The following is a 22,488-nucleotide window of genomic DNA, read 5'->3' as shown; positions in this document are numbered from 1 at the left end:
ATGATCCATCTAGGCCTCCTCCGGAGGTCCCCAGCATCACAGATGCCTGCCTTCTGCCTATTCTATTCACCCCATGTGATTTCAAGAAATGGCTGAAGGCACTGGATAGTGCAAAGGCTATGGGCCCTGACAATATTCCAGCAATAGTACTGAAGACTTGTGTCATCCCGCACCCCCCCCAAGAACTTGGCGTGCCCCTGGTCAAGTTGTTCCAGTACAACTACAACACTGGCATCTACCCAGCTATGTGAAAAATTGTGTACAGGTATGTCCTGTACACAAAAAGCAGGACATATTCAACACAGCCAATTACCACCCCATCAGTCTACTCTCCATGATCAGTAATGGAAGGGGTCATCAACAGTTCTATCAAGCAGCTCTTGCTTAGCAATAATCTGCTCACTGATGCCCAGTTTGGGTTCCGCCAGAGCCACTCAACTCCTGACTTCAGTACAGCCTTGGTTCAGCCATGGACAAAAGAACTGAACTCCAGAGGTGAGGTGAGAGTGACTGCCGTTGACATCAAGGCAGCATTTGACCAAGTGTGGCATCAAGGAGCCCTAGCAAAACTGGAGTCAATGGGAATTAGGGGGAAAACTCTCCACTAGTTGGAGTCATACCTAGCACAAAGGAAGATGGTTGTTAGACATCAGTCATCTCAGCTCCAGGATATCACTGCAAGAGTTCCTCAGGATAGTGTCCTAGGCCCAACCATCTTCATCAATGACATTCCTCCAATCATAAGGTCAGAAGTGGAGATGTTCGCTAATGATTGCACAATGTTCAGCCCCATTCATGACTCCTCAGATACTGAAGCCATCCATATCCAAATGCAGCAAGACCTGGACAATATTCAGGCTTGGGCTGACAAATGGCAAGTAACCTTTGCACCACACAAGTGCCAGGCAATGACCACCTCCAACAACAGAGAAATTAACCATCGCCCCTTGACGTTTAATGGCATTACCATCATTGAATCCCGCATATCAATATCCTGGGGGTTACCATTGACCAGAAACTGAACTGGACTAGCCATATAAATACTGTGGCTACAAGAGCAGGTCAGAGGCTAGAAGTTGTGCGATGGGTAACTCACCTCTTGACTCCCCAAAGCCAGTTCACCATCTACAAGGTACAAGTCAGGAGTGTGATGGAATAATCTCCATTTGCCTGGATGAGTTCAGCTCCCACAACACTCAAGAAGCTCAATACTATCCAGGATAAAGCAGCCTGCTTGATTGGCACCACATCCACAAACATTCACTCCCTCCACCACTGACGCACAATAGCAGCAGTGTGTAGCATCTGCAAAATGCACTGCAGGAATTCACCAAGGCTCCTTCCAAACCCATGACCACTGCCATCTAGAAGAACAAAGGCAGCAGATAGATGGGAACACCACCGTCTGGAAGTTCCCCTCCAAGTCACTCACTATCCTGACTTGGAAATATATCACCATTCCTCGCTGTCCCTGCGTCAAAATCCTGGAACTCCCTCCCTAACAGCACTGTGGATGTACCTACACCACATAGATTGCACTGGTTCAAGAAGGCAGCTCACCACCACCTTCTCAAAGTTTGGTAGGGATGGGCAATAAGTGCTTTCCCAGCCATCCTGTGAATGAATGAAAAAACAATTAACTGTCTAAGGTAGAGTGCCATATTGGTTTCAGTTCCCCTGGACTAAAAATGGGAGAATTAGCCAGAATACCTGCTCTTGATAACTGTATAATAATGTTGTTTACATGTGTGTACACACATAAAATTTTACATATGTGTATGTGGACAAGATCAAGATCAGCTGTGGTGTTTCCTTCAGTTGGATAAGTTAGCAACATTGCATGGCTGAGAGAGGCAAGAGATTGTAAAGGGATGAAGAAAGCAGATAGTTTACCGCAAAATATAAAAATAAACTATATATTACAGGGTGGCAAGATGAAACATAACGGCCCAGATTTTCTGGTCAGTAGCAAAGCAAGGGCGCTTGCCACTGACCTTGTAGAAAGCTGCCCTCCAAGATCAAACGATCTCTGTGGTGGTTTTATTTTCTCCTTTTCTGAAGGCATTTAAATCTGACTCCAATTCAGGGGTACGTCTTGATGTGCCACTGTGGGGGTGTCAACAAGTATCTAAGGGGGCAAAATGTTTTGGTATTGACACATGGCAAACCAGGAAGTTAAAACCACTGAATCTTTTCATTTTTAAGTTAATTTTTCAGATGTCAAAATATATGACAATGATTGGACAAAGGCAGAAGTTAAAGTAAATATAAACAAACTGTTTTTAAAATATGTGGATTTTTAAATTATTATAGCGAACTTTGACATTCCACTAATATAAAAAATTAGCTCTTTTTATTTATTTGTTCACAGGATGTGGGTGTCGCTGGCTAGGCCAGCATTTATTACCCATCCTTAATCGCCATTGAGAAGATACAGGTGAGCCACCTTCTTGATCTGCTGCAGTCCATGGGGTATAGGTACACCCACAGTGCTGTTAGGGTGTTCCAGAATTTTGACTATGAAGGAATAGCAGTATATCAGGATGGTGTGTAGCTTGGAGGGAAACTTGCAGGCGGTGGTGTTCCCTTTCATCTGCTGCCCTTGTCTTTCTAGGTGGTCGAGGTCACAGGTTTGGAAGCAGCCTTGGTGAGTTGCTGCAGTGCATCTACTGCCAGTGTTGGAGCTGCACTTATCCAAACTTGTTCAAATGCTGCCTTGATGTCACTCTCACCTCATCTCCTGAGTTCAGCTCTTTTATCCATGTTTGGATCAAGGTTGTAATGAAGTCAGGAGCTGAGTGGCCTTGGCGGTAGCCAAACTAACTGTAAGTGAGCAGGTTATTGCTGTGTAAGTGCCACTTGATAGCACTGTAGAAGTAACCTTCCAACACTTTGCTGATGATTGAGACTTGATTGATGGGATGGTAATTGGCTGGGATGGATTTGTCTTGCTTTTTGTGGACCGGACATACCGGGCAATTTTCCATATTGTCGAGTAAATGCCAGTGTTATAGCTCTACTGGTATATTTTGGCTAGCGGTGCGGCTAATTCTGGAGCACAAGTTTTTAGTACTATTGCTGGAATGTTGTCCGGGTCCATAGCCTTTGCAGTGTCCAGTGCCTTCAGCTTTTTTGATATCATGTGGAGTGAAATGAATTGCCATAAGACGGGCATCTGTGGTGCTGGGGACCTCAGGAGGAGACTGAAATAGATCATCCATTTGACATTTTGGCTGAAGATGGTTGTAAATGCTTCAGCCTTGTCTTTTACACTGATGTCCTGGGCTCCCCCATCAATGAGGATGAGGATATTTGTGGAACCTCCTCCTCCTGTTAGTTGTTTAATTGTTCACCACCATTCATGACTGGATATGGCAGGACTGAAGAGCTTAAATCTGATCTGTTAGTTGTGGGACTACTTAGCTCTGTCTACCTCATGCTGTTTCAGCTGCTTGGCATGCAAGTAGTCCATCAGATTGACACCTTAAATTTAGGTATGTCTGGTGTTGCTCCTGCACTCTTCACTCTTCATTCAACCAGGGTTGATCCCCTAGTGTGATGGTAATTGTAGAGTGGGGGATATGCCAGGCAATGAGGTTACAGATTGTGTTTGAATACAGTTCTGCTACTGCTGATGACCAACAGCACCTCATGGCTACCCAGTTTTGAGTTGCTAGATTAGTTTGAAACCTATCCCATTTAGCACAGCAGTAGTGCCACACAACATGATGGAAGGTTTTCTCAATATAAAGTCCTTGTCTCCACAAGAACTGTGCAGTGTTCACTCCAACAGTGATCACTCCTACCAATATTGTCATGGACAGATGCATCTGCAACAGGTTGGTGAAGACAAGGTCAAGTAGGTTTTTCCCTCTTGTTGGTTCCCTCACCAACTACCGCAGACCCAGTCTAGCAGCTATGTCCTTTAAGACTCAGCCAGCTTGGTCAGTAATGATGCCACTGAGTGAGTCTTGGTGATGAACATTGAAGTCCCCCAATCAAAGTATTTTTTATGCCCATGCCACCCTTAGTGCTTCTTCCAATTGGTGTTCAACATGAAGGAGTACTGATTTATCGGTTAAAGGGGGAGGGGTGAAGTAGGTGGCAATCAGAAGGAGGTTTCCTTGCCCATGTTTGACCTGATGCCGTGAGACTTCATGGGGTTGGGAGTCAATGTTGATAACTGCCAGGGCAATTCCCTTGTGACTGTATTCCATCGTGCCGCTACCTCTGGTGGGTCTGTTCTGCTGGTGGGACAGGGCATGCCGAAGGATGGTGATGGTGGTGTCTGGGACATTGTCTGTAAGGTATGATTCAGTGATTATGGGTATATCAGGCTGTTGCTTGACTAGTCTGTGCATCAGCTCTCCCAATTTTGGCACAAGCCCCTAAAGGGGCATAGAGAGAGTAGATAGGAAGAAACTTTTCACTTAGCCAAGGTGTCAATAACCAGGGGGCATATATTTAAGGTAAGGGGCAGAATGTTTACAGGGGATTTGAGAAAAATACTTTTCACCCAGGTGGTTGGAATCTGGAACACACTGCCTGAGGGGGTGATAGAGGTAGGAACCCTCATAACATTTAAGAAGCATTTAGATAAGCACTTGAAATGCCTTGGCATACAGGGCTACGGGCCGAGTGCTACAAAATAGGATTAGAATAGATTGGTGCTTGATGGCTGCACAGACACGATGGGCTGAAGGGCCTGTTTCTGTTCTGCATAACGCTATGACTCTGTTAGTAAGGAGGACTTTTCAGGGTCGACAGATCTGGGTTTGCCATTATTCCTGGTGCCTAGGTCGATGCTCGGTTGGCAGTCTGGTTTCACTCCTTTTAGGCAGTTTGGTGTAGTGGTTTGATATGACGGAGCAGCTTGCTCAGCCATTTTAGAGTCAACCATGTTGCTGTGGGTCTGGAGTCACATGTAGACCAGACCAGGTAAGGACAGCAGATTTCTTTCCTTAAAAGACATAAGGGAACCAGATAGTTTTTACGACAATCGACAATGATTTCATAGTCACCATTATTGGGAATAGCTTTTTAATTCCAGATTTACTAATTGAATGCAAATTCCACCAGGCACCCAGAACATGCATCCCAAAACCTGGGCCTCTGGATTACTTGTTCAGTGACATTATCACTACGCTACCGCCTCCCTACCTCCTCTTAAGGGCCAGTGAGTGTGTTTGGCAGTAGTTATAATGTTATTATGCTATTAAAACCTGTTACACTTCATTCATCAAAGTGAAACTTTTTCAAAGATTTATACAGTGAACCTAAAAGTGCATAAGTAGAGGTTTTTGTCAAATCATGATTGCAATGGAGCTTGCAGTCTATGGGAACCTCTACAGTACACCCTCTGGAAGAGTATAGACTTAATGACAGCAACTTCTGGATTTCCACTTTATTCTGCAAATGTGCACATTCCAAAAGTTGATGCCAGTTTCAATGGAGTATAACAGTGAATGCTGACATTTCCACAGCAAAATCCAAGCCAATGTTCAAATCCCAATATTCTGTGCCATGGAGTGATAGGTTGTGGGCTTGTGTCTGATTTGTGACACAGCAGGTTTGATTTCAATAATATCACCTTATTGAGAAGAGGTCAAACAATTCTCGACTGAGGAAGATGGAACAATGAACGTTTAGTGAGCCAGAGGCATTCTCTAGAACCCAACATTGTAGTCAGCGACAGAGTGATTTTGTTGATAATCTGGGAACAGCTCTCCAACCTGTACCCTCAGGCCAGTACAAGGCATGAAGAAAACAAGACAAAAGGCAGAATTTTACAGTCCCCCACTGGTGGGTTTGAAGTTGGGGAGTTTGTAAAATCCAGCATATGGCCTGCTTGATGCCTACCCGCCTGCTCCAACCTGTCTCCCATTTTAAGGAGGGGCGGTGGAGGCGTTGGGCAGCCTGACTGCCCTTACGCCTACTAAGGCCCTTGAGTGGCCAATTAATGGCCATTTAAGTGCCTCATCCCAACCCGCTGCTATTTTTCCCTTGGTAGGGGGAGGCCCATGCCGGGTGGGTAGCCCAGCAGCTTTTGCTGGGCAAGCTGGTGTTGGTAAGGAGAGGGTGGGCATCCTTCAGGGGTCCCTTGTGCCTGTCACCACCCCCCCCCCCACCCCCCTCAAGGTCATTCCCCCCTTTTAACCCTCCATCCCTGGCCTCTCAAACCTGGCCTGATCCCCCTCACCTCTCTTACCCCACTCGATGGGGCCTGCCAGCCAGGACCGTCAATATCCCGGACTTACCTGAAGTCCAGCTTCCATCAGTTCCTCTTCTGTGGGGGTTGGCTGTAGTCCCAGCTGTAACCACTGCCTGAACCTGGCGCTGCTGTGACTAGAGAGCTGCTGCCAATCATGCTGGCCAATAGTCAAATTGTCTGGCAGCTAAGGCGGGACTTCCTCCCAAGTGAGGGCAGAAGTCCTGTCTCCAGCCAATTAAGGCTCCATGGAGCGTTAAGTGGCTGCCAAGCAGCAAGTATTGGCTGGGATGTATTCCCTGCCCATACTTGGGTGGCGGGGTGGGAAACCCCACCATCCAAAAATCCTGAGTGGGATTTTCCATTCTAGGCTTAAGTCCCATTGTGGAGGCGGGAACTGGGGGATGTTTCCCACTGTGGAAGCTGGTGGAAATTTGTGCCAAATCATGTGATGGTGGCCTAATTAATTATGCAGTAGTGGGTTTCTTGATGTATTGCGCAGCAGGGCACACCCTGCCAACATATCCGAATGCCATATTTAAAAAATGCCCGGACATCAACTTCTTACCCACCGTTGGAGCAGACAGGCCAGCGATCTCAGAGAGCTCCAGCAGTTCATCCAACCCACAGAGGACCAAGGACATTCGGGAGGAAGAAGAAAGTGCACCTGTTGAGGTGTCACAACAGTCACCTGCACCCTCCACCAGCACAGACACATACCTTGGTGGGTACCAGATGCAGTTCAGGCACGGTCTCACATTCTGGTGGTCACCACATTGTCATGTGTCCACAGCAGGAGGAGGCAGGGTCAGCCAAGCTCACCTGCACTCGGAGGACTGCTGGGGAAGAGGCAATTGCAACGTCCAAGTCAGTTGATGAGCCTCTGGGATCAACCCCGCCCAATGTGCTGGGGATGCTGCGAGGGGTGGGGGAACATCAGGCAGAGGTGTTGGAGGCCCTCAACAGAGTGGCACGTGAGAAGGAGAAGACCACCCGACTGCTGGCTGATGAAGAGATACTGACATGTATGCACATCGAGGTCTCCATGGGGAGGGTGGTGGACGCCATGGAGAACCTGGTCCAGCAGAATGTCCAGATTCTGCCAGAGATGCATGCAGACCTCACTCCATCACTGTGGTCATGGGTAAGCTTTTGCACTGGCTACACAAGAGGAGAACTAAGTACCTCAATCTCCCTCCAGGTGCCGCTCCCCTTCAAGGAGTTAGGCAGGGCCCCTCAGGCATACAAAGGGAGGAGAAGCAGCTGTTGGACATCCCTAGGACTTCCACTCAGGACTCTTGAGTGTGTCTGGCCCCCTCGCCTGTGACCATCTTCAGCTTCATCCTGTATGACCGCAGAGGGAAAGGCTGCCCAAAAGCAGGATAGCCAAAGTAAGCCGGGGTCCTCCAGGCTTCAAGTCTCCAGAGAACGGCTGGCAAGGTCATCCAAGACAACAGGGTAAACTGGTCAGCAGGCCACCTCCAACCCTGCTGCAGATGTCGGGGGAGCACCTAGGTGTGGTAGGGAACACAAAATTAAGAAATTTTGATTTCACATGTGGGTGCATGGCTGCACTATGATGTTATGATACTGATGTGGTTTATTTGTGATTCCTAGTCCTTTAGCCTGTGCAAATCCCACCCCGCCAACCATCTTCAGAGGAACACCCCAGACTGGGACTATGTCCCCCAGAATCATGCATGTGCAGGAAGGCAAATGTCTTTGCCAAGGCCTTTGCAAGCCATGTGCAAGCAGTTTCCCATGCACGCTGAGCCTTTGCCCTTCACACTCATCTGTTCCAACATCCTAGCATTGTAAGTATTACATGCTAGGGTTCCCCTTCAGTTGTCCAGTTGAAATGACCTACATCTCCGCCCATCCCCGATGACTCAACTCCCATGCAGCATCTCGAGATCTCCACCAAAGGTTCTGGGTAGTTGCCAGCAGCCATGGTTTGTGTTATGGCCATGGTTTGTGTTACATTTCATGTGCAGTCCAAAACCTTTATCCCTCCCCCCGTGACCCACACACTTCCCCCCCATAACCATTGACTCCCCAGGTGTAACATTTGACCATTCCACAGTTATCCTTCAACTCGACCCCATCACCCACCATCCTGTGAGGGTGAATGTACATGTCCCCTACCTTCCAGAAGAGCCCACCCCATTACAATAGACATGCCCCCACCCATTGTTCCTACCCTCAGAATCAGCTTTTACTTCTGTATCCCCTCCAAAAACCAACAGTGCCCCTTCACCTGTCATTGCCAAACCCTCACCATTGGCTCCCACTGTCCCCTTTAACCCTCACCATCCTTTCCTACTTACAATTCCCTTAGTATGTCCCCCACGACTCATCATTTGACACCACAGATCCCTTTGAACCCCTTTCCCTTCCTCTCTCCCATGACTGTTCACACCTGCACACCCCTGCCCACAGCACTTCCCACCCTCCCGCTTTATACCAGCCAGATCATTCCATGATCCCCACAGCATCCCTCTTTCCCCTACCACCCCCACCTCATCTGCCTCCTCTGCCCCCCTTATTCCACCTCTTCATTCCACTCATCCCTGTCTAATGTCACCCCCCCCCCCCCCCCCCCCCCCCCCCCCCCCCCCCTCAAACACAGACCATCACTGCCCAACAGTGCTTATTGCAGCTGCAGCAGGAAGATCCATCTCCTGGCAGCTCTTGCAGCAACAGTTTCCACATGGTTGATGCTCCACCTATCCACTGCTGTACGTGGTGTTCCAGGGTCCATGGTTGCTGAAGTCCTCCATCTTCCAATCTCCAATAGTCGCCCCAGGACTCCTTCCATATGTCCACACCACATCGCTGTGGATGTGTTGAGATATCCCACTGACGGCACGGATAATTGGATGGGGGTACAATTCCGGTCAGGCCTTCATCTGCATTCCATTAATGGGGTGCAAAACAGCTTAATGCCCGCCTCTGGCAGGAGTGGCAACCTGACATGATGGGCAGGAGCATTTAACGCCAGTGGGAAACCGATTTTTAAGTTCCTGCTGCAGTCCCCCCTGTCCGCCCACCATTAAGCCCACCGTTCTTGGGACTGGAAAATTCCACCCCTGTCCATAACATATTACATTTTTATGCCAATATCAATTATTAACAGATCTTTATTGAAAATATTCAATTGTTGAACCATCACTTCAAAAATGAATGTGCTACCTGTAGAATTTGAGTTTTACCTATCCGAGCTGGCACTGACCACCTGTGTTCCATCAAAACAGAGATGATCAATTCCTGAATTGTGACCCATCAGTGCTCTCAGACAAATACCAGTTTCCGTTTGGAAAATTCGAATCAAGCTGTCAGCGCAACCTGTTACAATGACTTCATTCTGAAAATCAGAGATATTTACTTCAGCTTTTACATTATTAATAATTACACCATTCAGACTCAAAAACTGTTGCATCATATAAGTGTTTTTTAAAAGTCATTTTAAGGATGGAATGTTTATCAAATTTTGGCACTGACATCCAGGGTCGGATTTTTTACCAGAGGTGGGAAACAGGAACCAGGCCTGTTTTGTCATAAACTTGCCTTCAGTGGGAAATTGACTGAAGTTCAGATTTTAGCAGTGGTGAGCCCTTGATTGATATGGAGATGGGTTCCTGTCAAATTAAAGTTGGAGTGGCATGAATGGAGGTAGATCAGGAGGATTTATTTAGATACCCACAGCAGCCATCACAGAGACTGCTGATGTCCTCAGGGAGTGGATTTGTGTCAAAGACTTTCCCTGGGCCACAGGGAGGTGAGATGTCACAGGATAGTTTGAGATCTGGCACCCAGGAGGGAAAGGAGGGTGATCTTCTTCTAGGAGGCTGGCAGGAGGATACCACCTTGTCATGCTTTGAGGCATCTTTCTGCTCAGCATCATCTCCCTCTATCTCTAATTCCTACTCCTGTTCCTCCCCTGATGAGCTTTCCCCTTCCAGGCCTCACTGTCTCCAAGGTCCACACTTCTCTGGAGGCCATGTTATGGAGAGCGCAACAGTCTATAGCAACTGAATGCCTTGCAGTGCACCATCTGACCTGGTTGAGTGCCCTCTGAGTCTGTGATGCCCTATCAGTTGTGATCCTGATTTGTTGTCCAGCCTTGGTGAAGGGGGCATCTGTCACCTGGTTGATACATTGGTGTGCAAGCCATCTGTGAATTGCCACAGAGGTTCATACTGACAAGGGTACTGATGTCTGACTGTCACTGAGACAGTCTCCTTCAACATTGGTTCTCAGTCATATCCTCAGTCGTCGCCTCTGCCTGTATATCCTGTGCTCAGGGTAGGGTCACCTTCTCCTTTGTGCCCTCATCCCTTTCCTCATGCCTACTGATGCCCGGTGCTCTGCACTCCCTGTGCAGGCTAGTGCTGTTTATCTCCAGTGGCCTCAATTTCTCGATTACTTATTTCCAGCTGTACTCTTCTTGGCACTTGAGTGCAGTCCAAACAGCCTTGCCCACTTTTCAGAAGGGTGACAATCCACTGAACTGGCAAAATTCTTAATTCTAACTCCTCTCTGACTTACGATGGCTACTGCAATTTTAACTTCAAAGTCCTTTAACCTATGATAAGCATGCATACTTACCTTTTGCAACTTTTCTGGTCTCCATGTCTTGCTCCCGACATAATCCTCACCTCCCTTCAGCTGGCCTGAGGCAGACAGCTGCAAAACACCTGCTGTCTGCAGGAAAATGAATAAGGTTTCTAGAGTCGGACTTTTAACAATAATTTAACTAGATTAATTGGCCTGTTTAGGAGAGCAGATGAGTTCAGAGGTCTGAGCTCCCCACACAACCCTCACAAATAGCACCGACACCAGAAACAGAGGCTGGACATCAGGCTGCATGTTATTATTGCCATTTTTTCCAGCCACCCACCTCCATTCTGGTCTGAATTGGGTCGTGAAAATCCCAGTGTCATTATCAAGCACTCATGTATAACATGATGCAAAAGCTACAGTAAAACTCCTTAGACTTTGTCCTCAATGTGCCTAACACCTCAGAAATTTACTACATGAATGTTTTTATTTTAGACACTGGGGTTTTACAGTCCCCCTGGGTAGGTGGAGGGGTGAAGACATAAAATTGGGCACTATGCCATGGGGTGCCATTCCTGGCACCTACCTGCCCATCCACACATACAATTTTACCAACAGCAGGGTAGGCATCAGGAGGCCCAGCTGCAAGTTGGCCAATTGAGGCCCTTAAGCAACAGCCTCCTTCCTCCACCGTTGGGATTTTACCAATGGTGCAAGAGGCCCATGCCAAGTGTGCAGCCCAGCAGATTTTACTGGTCGGGCTGGTGACCAGTCAAGGGGAAAAGGTGTTTTTTTACCGATCCCCTGTGCCCACTTCAGGCACCCACTAAGGTCTTCTCACCCTGGCATTTCCCTTCCCACACCACCCAGTCTTTTTGTAACTGGCATTCCTCCAGACAACCCTGTGCCATCAATACCACTGAAAAGTCAAGGCTACATAGTGAGTCATTCACCCTGTAAATGTCTTTGTGCAGCTCATGCATTCACTCTAAGCGCTGTTGTCCTTGACTCTCCATGAGCTTGGCCACTCTCAGTGGAAGAGCTACTTGTTCAAAGTCCTAAGCCATTGTGGTGTACATGAGCTGGATCAACACCTCCATCCTCAGCCCTTGACCACGTATTGCCTCAGGGAATTCAGGAAGCACATCTGTTGCTGCTAGTCTGGGTAGAGCCTCCTTTCCTGTGCCTCCTAAGGCCCTGCATCTGTAACCAGCTGAGCAGGGCTGTATTTGTCCTTCCTCCTCCAAAGGGAGGCAGCCTACAGCTGCCTCAGTCTCTGGCACCTCCTCCTGCACACTAGTCCCATGTTCTCACCTAGTGTCACCCTAGGTAACCACGTATGAGGATTCACTGAGGCGACTATACCTGCACTGGTGGAGGGTGCTTGTAAGCTCTCCTATTACTGCTCTTTGTCTAGTGATGGTGAGAGAGACGGTTTCCTTGGCTTGACATCTGCACCCATGAGGGACATAAGAACAGGACGTAAGAATTAGCCTTGAAGAGCAGAAGCTTCTGCATGTGCTGAAATATTCCAATGCAGCTCAGGATTCAGTATGCTGGCAGATAGAGTGGAATGCAATGTAGCCCCTAAATAAACATATTGCACTCTCTCATCACCATCTCTGACATGAATGTCCATTTCGTCTTGCTCAACTTCCTTATCATCCTTGACCCAGGTGATGTCCATGGCTCCCTCCTTTGTGGCAGTGATAATGTGAACTTAGGGAGCACCTCCTACTGTCTGGGCCCTTTCACATGCGTTATGGGTCTGTTTCTCCTGTAAGGACAAAAGAAAGCATGATAAGGCAACGCTGGCCTCCATGGCCAATATCAGTTGCTCCTATTCATTATAAGCTGCACATCTCAGTGCTGACAGGTCCTCAGTAGCACTATTGCTCTGAGCCATTCTGAGGAGTCAGTAGGTGCCCTGGGCGCACACTCCTTCCATGTTCAGGAGAAGCATATGGCCTCAGGCTCCTCAGCTGGTGTGCCTACTGGAGGGTGAATACCCAGAGGCCTGTCCTGAGAGTTGGGGGTTGCACTCACCTGGCCAGAGCATATTAGATCATTGAACCTCTTCCTGCACTGGATCCAATTTCTGTGCGCCACACTCCTTCCGCTGACTGTATCAGCTATCTTGATGCAGGCCTGCTTAGTCTGGTGGGGGTCTCCTCCTGCCACTCTCTGGGAAGAAGACCTCCTTCCTCTCCCTTTCGGCCTCGAGGAGAATCACAAGGCCTGCATCTGCAAATCAATGGGTTTCCATGCCCCTGGTTCTGGGCCCTTGCCTCTCCTGAGACATTCTATGACCTTCCAAACTGAAGGTAAAAAGTGAAACATCAGCCGCAATAATGGCTACTGTGGTATATTTAAATCGGGCTCGCATTTGAAGAGTCCCACCTCCGTTCCCGCCCTCATCACTGCTAATTAGCTGCCAAACTCATCTCTAGGCTAATTAAGGAGGGAGCGCTCCTGTAAAAATCAGGACCGGTGACTGTTTCTCCCCTGGGATGGGTTCAGGAACCAGAAACAGTCCAGAAAATCCTGCCCTGCTTGTCAGGAATTGGTTTCAAGACTCCATGGCCCATTTGAAGCAAACTGAGATTACTTTAGGAAGAAAACCCAGACTAATACCGTCTAGCAGTCTTGGGGAGTAATATGACCTATCCATGATTAATAATACATTGGGATCAAATTGAATCCACTTCACTTCTGGGATGATATGGCCTTTAATCCAAAGTTAACATGTAGAATGCTAGAAACACAAGACTGAATCAAAAAGCTGTAACTCAATCACATGGGTTGGTGTTATCTGTTTCAGATGAAGTTACATTGTTTCATAGTTTGCCATTGTGAGATTTGAACTCTTGATCTTGGGGTTACAAACCCAGTACCATAACCACTTCAACACAAAAACAAAAACAGAATCACCTGGAAAAACTCAGCAGGTCTGGCAGCATCGGCGGAGAAGAAAAGAGTTGACGTTTCGAGTCCTCATGACCCTTCGACAGAACTTGAGTTCGAGTCCAAGAAAGAGTTGAAATATAAGCTGGTTTAAGGTGTGTGTGTGGGGGGGCGGAGAGAGAGAGAGAGAGAGAGGTGGAGTGGGGATGTGGTTGTAGGGACAAACAAGCAGTGATAGAAGCAGATCATCAAAAGATGTCAACAACAATTGTACAAAAGAACACATAGGTGTTAAAGTTAAAGTTGGTGATATTATCTAAACGAATGTGCTAATTAAGAATGGATGGTAGGGCACTCAAGGTATAGCTCTAGTGGGGGTGGGGAGAGCATAAAAGATGTAAAAAAAAAATAATTTTAAAAAAAATATTTTTTATATAATGGAAATAGGTGGGAAAAGGAAAATCTATATAATTTATTGGAAAAAAAAGAAAAGGAAGGGGGAAACAGAAAGGGGGTGGGGATGGGGGAGGGAGCTCACGACCTAAAGTTGTTGAATTCAATATTCAGTCCGGATGGCTGTAAAGTGCCTAGTCGGAAGATGAGGTGTTGTTCCTCCAGTTTGCTTTGAGCTTCACTGGAACAATGCAGCAAGCCAAGGACAGACATGTGGGCAAGAGAGCAGGGTGGAGTGTTAAAATGGCAAGCAACAGGGAGGTTTGGGTCATTCTTGCGGACAGACCGCAGGTGTTCTGCAAAGCGGTCGCCCAGTTTACGTTTGGTCTCTCCAATGTAGAGGAGACCACATTGGGAGCAACGAATGCAGTAGACTAAGTTGGGGGAAATGCAAGTGAAATGCTGCTTCACATGAAAGGAGTGTTTGGGTTCTTGGATGGTGAGGAGAGAGGAAGTGAAGGGGCAGGTGTTGCATCTTTTGCGTAGGCATGGGGTGGTGCCATAGGAGGGGGTTGAGGAGTAGGGGGTGATGGAGGAGTGGACCAGGGTGTCCCAGAGGGAGCGATCCCTACGGAATGCCGATAGGGGGGGTGAAGGGAAGATGTGTTTGGTGGTGGCATCATGCTGGAGTTGACGGAAATGGCAGAGGATGATCCTTTGAATGCGGAGGCTGGTGGGGTGATAAGTGAGGACAAGGGGGACCCTACCATGTTTCTGGGAGGGAGGAGAAGGCGTGAGGGCGGATGCGCGGGAGATGGGCCGGACACGGTTGAGGGCCCTGTCAACGACCGTGGGTGGAAAACCTCGGTTAAGGAAGAAGGAGGACATGTCAGAGGAACTGTTTTTGAAGGTAGCATCATCGGAACAGATGCGACGGAGGCGAAGGAACTGAGAGAATGGGATGGAGTCCTTACAGGAAGCGGGGTGTGAGGAGCTGTAGTCGAGATAGCTGTGGGAGTCGGTGGGTTTGTAATGGATACCATAACCACTTGGCTATTTAAGCCAAGCCTGGGTTGGTGTTATATTGAAGCAGTTTGTAAATGCCAATTGAGCCTTGAAATTGGATTATAGCTTTTAAATTACTCACAGGCATTTCTTATTTTATATCAATTGCACTAAAATAGCTTTAATTTTTAAAAATTATTTTGTGCAATGCCATTTACAAGATTATGATGTTAACCATTAATTTCTGCAGGGATTTTTTTGATCCTCAGCTGCAACTTTGGGGGCAGATCTAAAGAAACAGCATAGGCATTTCCAGTTCTTTTTCAAAATTTTGATAGATCGTCCATAAATGTTAGATAGGAAAATCCCTTCAGGAATTCAACCTCCAATGTGTGATAGGAACAGAGGATATAGAGAATAGAATATGATTTACATTCCCTGATTGAGTGACCTGTTAACTCATGAGCAACAGATATGGGAGAATTGTGGTTAGCTTGTTGTTTAGTGTTCTGATGATATAATTTTAATTACTTATCTATTGTGATAACAGTTATAGGTTGTTTAATTTTGAATAAGATCTAAGCTAATGCACACTTGATTGTTACCATTGCAACTTTTTTTTAACTACCATTTTGTTTTACTACCTCCATGAAATAGCAACATCAATTTGTATTTATATAGTGCCTTTAACAATATATTTACATAGTGCTGTAACATAATAAATCATCCCAAGGTTTTTCACTAGTAATAAAATGTCCCAAGCACTTCACAGGAGCGATACAAAGCAAAATTTGACACCAAGCCACATGAGGCATTATTAAGGCAGAAGACCAAAAGCTTGGTCAGCAAGGGGTGGATTTAATGTAATTGAAGAAGTGCAGGAAGGTCATGCCACACTCGTATGTAATCCCTGAGCCCCTACAACTGGGCTCAGGAATAATTGGTGTCAATTAGCTCAATAATAAACCTAATTAACAACCTGCCACAAGTGGGCGAATTTCCCCCATGGGCCATTCTAGAGGGCCACCTCTAACTTAATCGTAGGAAGTTTTCCCACTTCCAGGAGACTGATGTGTGGCCTCTCCTGTGATTAAGTGGACTTGGCTTCCCATATTTCCTGCTACAACGGGCTGCATTAAATCCAGCGTAAGGTAGGTTTTTAGAAGCTAATTAAAGGAGGTAAGAGAGGCAGGGGATGGAAAGGTTTAGGAAGGAAATCCCAGAGCTTAGAGGCAGCTCAATGCTTGGTTACAAATTTTAGAACAATTAAAATTGAAGATGTTCAACAGGCCAGAAATAGATGAATGCAGCTGTCTGGGAGGGTTGTGGCTCAAGGAGATTGTAGAGGTGGGGTGGGGCAAAGCATAGTGGGATGTGAAAACAAAGATGAGAATTTTCAAATCGAGGAGTTGCTTGACTGGAACCTGCTGACATAGATCAGCAAGCACAGAGGTGATAGGTGAACAGGACTTGGTGTGAATAAAAACATGGGCAGTAGTGTTTTGTATGACCTCATGTTTACAATAGAATGTGCAAGGTGGCCGGGAGTGCATTGGAATACTGATCTAGAGGCAACAAAGGCATGGATGATGGTTTCAGCAGCAGATGAGATGAAGCAGCGGTATCAAGTCCGTGATGTTGCAGAGGTGAAAAATGTTGGTTTCAGTGATGGTGTGAGTATGTGGGCAGAAGCTCATCTCGAGGTAAAATACGACACCCAGGGCAGAAGTTTTTGGATGGCGGGGTTTCCCACCCTGCCAACTGAAGAATCAGCGGAGAACACATCCCCACACATCACAGCAGCCCTGCAGCCAATTAATGCTCCAAAGGGCGTTAATTCATTGGAGGCATGACCTCCACCACTCACTCGGGTGGAAATCCCATCTCAGAGAGCTGCTGACCAATCTGATTAAGCAGCAGCTCTGTAGTCCCAGCAGTGCCAGAGGCAGCAGTGGTCAGGACTAAATTCCAGGGAGCAGGACCAGGTAAATGCAGGAGGTCTCATACTGGGGAGGGGAGGTGAGGCCCAGGGTGGGTGGGGTGAGGAGGATGGGGTTCTTGCTGTCCAGGGAGCACTCACAGGAGGTAGACCTTGTCCTGGTATGGAAAGGGCACCTTTGAGGAAAGCAGCCCCCTCTTTCTGCCTGAGGCCCAAGCCTTGTGACCTACCAGGTTTCCCCACCCACCCCTGAGTTCCTCTTCCCAGCCTCAAAATTGAGGTCAGGCAGGACCTCAAGACCTCAAAGTGACCATTAATTGGTTGAGTGTGTGTGGGCTGTCCTAGGCCTCACAGTCCCTCTGCAAAATTGCAGAAATGTCGGGAGGCTGACAGAAAGGCTTATGGGAAGTTTATGGGCACCCCCAGCTGCAAACACATTGGCGAAGGATTGTAAAATTCTGCCTAAGGTTGTGAGCAGTCTGTTTCAGCCTCATACAGTTGCCAGATACAGGGATAGAGTCAGTAACCAGGGAATGGAGTTTGTAGTGGGAATTGAAAACAATAGCTTCGGTCTTCCCAATGTTTAATTGAAGGAAATTTCTTCTCATCCAATACTGCAATAACAAATCTGATAAGTTAGGAACAAATGCAAACAAAAATGTAAATACTTTGGAATGAATTAAAGTATACAGTTCCTTTTTGTGTTTGTTTAACAATTCTTACTGGTAGTTGGATGAAAAAAAATCTACCTTAATGCAAACACTTGTTACAGCATCTGTGTGGCTATCCAGTACATGCAGACAAATTGCAGTGAACAGATCCCATACACGAGCAGTTTTGTCTGAACTTCCACTAACAAGCCGTTTCCCTGTGAACATGAAAGAGGCAGAAAGTATGTTATAATGGAGACAATGCGAGATAAGAGTCCTGTTGTGTTTAAATATTTTGTTGAAAAAATGGAGTCCACATGTACAATTCAGGTAACGTTTTATATTTCTTAAATAGACATTAAAAGAATATGTGCAGGGCAAGTTGTAACTGAGTAACCTAGTAGAGGTCTTCGAGGAAATAACAAATAGCATTGGCAGATGTTGTTCATTTGTACTTTTATTCAAGTACTTGATAAGAAGGAAGTGGGGTTTTGGCTTAGTGGCTGCATTCCTGCCTCTCAGTCAGAAACTGGAGGGTTTACACCTCACTCCAGACAGCCCAGGAAATAGAGTTTAGAATATGTCTCTAAATATTGTGTGGACGCAAGCAAGTTTCTCATGTCAGGGCAGAGTGATCACTGGCTTAGTGATAGTATTCCAGCCTCTGAGTCAGAAGGGTTGAGTTTGCAGGCCCCAGGCAACTCTGGCAGAAGGGGAGACTGGAGTGCTAGCTTTGGGCATACTGGATTGATTGGTGGGAGAGGGCACTTGGAAACAATGGGTACAAGTGGTCCCCTCCCCCATTGTAAAGGACAGATGGGGTTTTCTAATCCATCTAGGACAAGGTACGCCTAAGATGAAACAGTGAAACACTGGCAATGGCCTACACAAATACTGTTCCCTGGTAGTAGCTCAAGAATCTCATTTGTGAGACTTGATTTAGTAATAAGAGCAAACTAGACCCAAATTCGAATCACACCATGGCAGATGGCGAAATCTGAATTCAATAGCAGAATGTGTTAATAGCAGAAAAAGGGTCAGCGCTGTTGAAAGCAAAAACATGAGAACAAGATACACCGGCACCTGGCAGGAAAAAAATTCAAAAATGAAGGACAGAGTTCATGGTCTGAAGTTGTTAAACTCATGTTGAGTCAAGAAGGCTGTGAAGTGCCTAATTGTAAGATGAGATGCTGTTCCTCCAACTTGTGCTAGGCTTAACTGGAACATTGTAGTAGGCTGAGAACAGAAACGTGAGCACAAGAACAAGATGAAGAATTAAAATGGCATGTGGGTGTCACTGCCTAGGCCAGCATTTATTGTCTATCACTGTGGGTCTGGAGTCACGTGTAGGCCAGACCAGGTAAGGATGGCAGATTTCCTTCCCTAAAGGATATTAGTGAACCAGATGGGTTTTTACAACAATTGGTAATGGTTTCATAGTCATCATCAGACTTTTAATTCTAACCTGGGTCTCCAGAGTATTAGCCTGGGTCTCTCGAATACTAGTCCAGTGATAATACATTATGCCAAGACCTACCCGAATGAAAACAGCAGACTGAGCAAAGGTGTTCCACAAAGCAGTCATGCAGTCTGATTTTGTCTCCCCAATGTAGAGGAGACTGCATTGTGAGCAATGATTACAGTAGACCATATTGAAAGAAGTGCAAGTAACTCGTTGCTTCACCTGGAAGGAGTGTTTTGGGGCTTTGGACATGAAGAGGGAGAAGGCAAAGGGGCAGGTGTTACACCTCCTGCGATTACATGGGATGGTCCTGTGGGAAGAGGATGAGGTGTTGAGGGTGATAGAGGAGTGGACCAGGGTGTCATAGACAGAACAGTCCATTTGGAATGCTGACAGGGGAGGTGAGGGGAAGATGTTTGGCGGCTGCATAATGCTGGAGTTGGCAGAGGATGATCCTTTTGGATACGAAGACTGGTGGTGGTGGAAAATGAGGACCAGGGGAACAATATTGTAGTTCTGGGAGGAAGGAGAAGGGGTGAGGGCAAAAGTGCAGTAAATCAGTCGAACATGTTTGAGAGCCCTGTCAACCACGGTGGGGAGGAATCCTTAGCTGTGGGAAAAGGAAGATATGTCAGAAGCACTGTTGTGGAAAGTAGCATCACCAGAACAGGTGCAACTAAAATGGAGAAACTGGGGGAATGGAATAGAGTCTACAGGAAACAGGGTGTGAGGAAGTATAGCTGTGGGCTCGTAATGAATATTGGTGGACAGTCTATAACAGGAATGGAGAGAAAGAAGTCAAGAAAGGGAAGGGAAGTGTTGGAGATGGGCCATGTGAAGGTAAGAGAAGGGTGAAAATAGGAAGCAAAATTGATTAACTTTTCCAGTTCCAAACGAGAGCACGAAGCGGCACTGCTTGGTGTACTGGAAAAAAAAGTTGTGGGAGGGACCCTGAGTAGGATTGGAACAAGGAATGTTCCACATACCCCACAAAAAGAAAGGCATAGCTATGGCCCATTAAGGTAGCCACACTTTTTTATTTGGAGGAAGTGAGACAAGGTAAAGGAGAAAATGTTCAAAGAGAGAACAAGTTCAGCCTGGCGGAGGAGGGTGGTGGTGGTGGATGGGGATTGTTCAAGCCTCCATTCAAGGAAGAAACAGAGAGCCCTCAGACCATCTTGATGGGGAGTGGAGGTGTAGAGGAATTGACGTCCATAGGGAAAAAGAAGTGCATGTGTAAAAAACCAGATGAGGACAGAATTGGGTTTGTCTGCAATGCCTTGGTTTATATCCTTTCATGGTATAGTTCCTCCCTACCACTTACATCTTTTATTACAACCCACCTCTTCCTGGAACTCTCTGCTCCTCTGACTTGGTATTTTTGCGTATCCCTTCCCTTTATCAACTTTGGCTGCTGTTCCTGCACCCATCTAGGCCTCACTTCCTGCATCTTCTCTTTTAAGGTCCTCCTTTAAAACACATCTTATTGACCAAGCTTTTGGTTACAGCTCCCAATATTTCCTTTTTTGGCCTTTATCCTTTTGTGAAGTGTTTTGGGACATTTTTCGATGTTAATGGTGCTATATAAATACAAGGACTTATTGTAATTGTGATTGAATAGTCAGCCAATGCTCATAGTCTAGTTTCACATCTGAATAATGGCCATTCAGTCAAGGTGCATGAGGGCCACCTGTGTGTGTAAAACTGTATACATCAATGCTTAGGAAAGAAAAATCATCGCAGTTTATTTCATATTCTACGTTTTTCTATTTCCCATTCTCTGCTCTTGCTGAATATTACTTACCATCACAGTCAAGGCAATCTACTCTTTCTTGATGGCCTCGAAGTAAAGGTAAAACTGTATATCTACCCATTGCCCAGTTTTGATTCAGGTAGCAAGCCCTGATGTAAATCTCTTTCCATCGGCAGGTTGGAGACAGTGTTGGAAAATCAGAAAGTGTAGCAGTACTGTATCTTGGAGATGTTAGACCTAACAAAATGAAAGGATGACAATTTATTAACAGATATCAAAGAGCAAAATATTGCATGGTATTTCATTCCATGCTTGTTCTGATAAACCATTGGACTGGCACTTATGAATGGCCATAAAATCCTGAGGTTGTCTTAAAGTTCCAGCCAGACATTGTTATTCTGTTACATAATCTATAGTGAATATCTTACAGGTATGCCTGCCAATAGGCTGAAGGTAGCAGAGGGTGCATGACATATGCAAATGGATAACACAAACAGTTACTGAGTTTGAAAGAATACAATATTTTTCAACCTTTCGGGTGGAATTTTCCAGTCCCGCCAGTGGCGGGAATATTGGCGGAAGGTGGGAGGTCTTGACTTTCAAGGTGGGTTAAAGGTGATTTGAGGTCCTGATGAACAATGGCAAGAACCCCATTTGCATTTATTAGTATCTCATGCATGCTCATTAAAAGACTATCTTGTGGGAATTAAGTTTGTCCTCCAAATTAAGTTTCCTGCCAGTGAGAATTTAGAACATTCAATTTACAACTGTATATAAGTGGTGCGCACCTGGCAAGCTTCATCTCTTCCACAATTTTAAGATCCATAGATATTGCTTTCTCTTTCTTGGGGACCTCACATAACTTCTCTCGAGTGCCGTTAGCAAACCCTGCGTCAAGGCTGGACGAGGGAGGCAGACGAAGGGTGGAAGCAGGGGAGGGAGTTTAGTGGGGTGGAATGAAGACTGGACAGGGGAGGCAGGTTTATGGGGGAAGGGTGGGGGAGAGTGTCCATGGAAGGGTGGGGGGGAATGTCCTTGGAAGTTTGGGGGTGGGGGCAGTGTCTTAGAGGGCAGGATTGGTGTTATCCATGTTGGGGTCCTGGGGGAAGAAATAAGGGTACTGGTGATAGGAAGAAACAGTCACAGTCAGAGATGGGAGTGGAATGAGGTATGGTGGCAGGTCCAATGTCAGAGTCTGGTAGGTGAAGGTCTCATCAGGAGGGGCACAAGACAGTTGGCTTGGATAATTGGGGGGGGCGGCAGGGTCAGGCCATGGGGATGGTAGCAGGTGTCGGCTCTGAGGGGAGGGAAGGCATATGGAAGTGGATCATGATAGGGTCCAAGGTAATGGGGGAGAGGTTCAAGTCTGACAGAGGGGAGAGGATTGGTGATATTGGGTGGGTCTATGATGATGGCAGTGGAGGGGGGGGAAGTTGATGGGTCACAGGGGGAGGGTAGAATCGAGTTTGAAAGGTGACGCGCACCATTTTTTCAAACTGGCCTTGACCACACAGTTAGTCAGTTAGTCAATCACTGAGATCCCTGCAGATGGGAAAGGGGTCTTTTCTGGTGGGTGGAGTTCAAGGTCAACACAAGTGGCCAACTAAAGGAACA

General features: G+C 46.6%; 1 protein-coding gene across 1 annotated transcript in view; it reads right to left on the bottom strand.

Annotated features, from left to right (window-relative positions):
• Positions 1 to 22,488, bottom strand: part of LOC121292332 (F-box/WD repeat-containing protein 7-like) — a 73,919-nt gene that overhangs the window by 21,082 nt on the left and 30,349 nt on the right. Inside the window, exons 4-6 of the mRNA XM_041214184.1 lie at positions 20,926 to 21,111; positions 17,759 to 17,877; positions 9,421 to 9,572 (exon numbers count right to left, since the gene is read on the bottom strand). Coding sequence (XP_041070118.1) covers positions 9,421 to 9,572; positions 17,759 to 17,877; positions 20,926 to 21,111 — 457 coding nt within the window. The remainder of the gene's footprint in view (positions 1 to 9,420; positions 9,573 to 17,758; positions 17,878 to 20,925; positions 21,112 to 22,488) is intronic.

This window comes from Carcharodon carcharias, chromosome 20 (assembly GCF_017639515.1).
Source record: "Carcharodon carcharias isolate sCarCar2 chromosome 20, sCarCar2.pri, whole genome shotgun sequence".
Lineage (NCBI taxonomy): Eukaryota > Metazoa > Chordata > Chondrichthyes > Lamniformes > Lamnidae > Carcharodon > Carcharodon carcharias.
The sequence above is the reverse complement of the archived record's forward strand: the minus strand, read 5'-3'. Positions and strand labels throughout refer to the sequence as shown.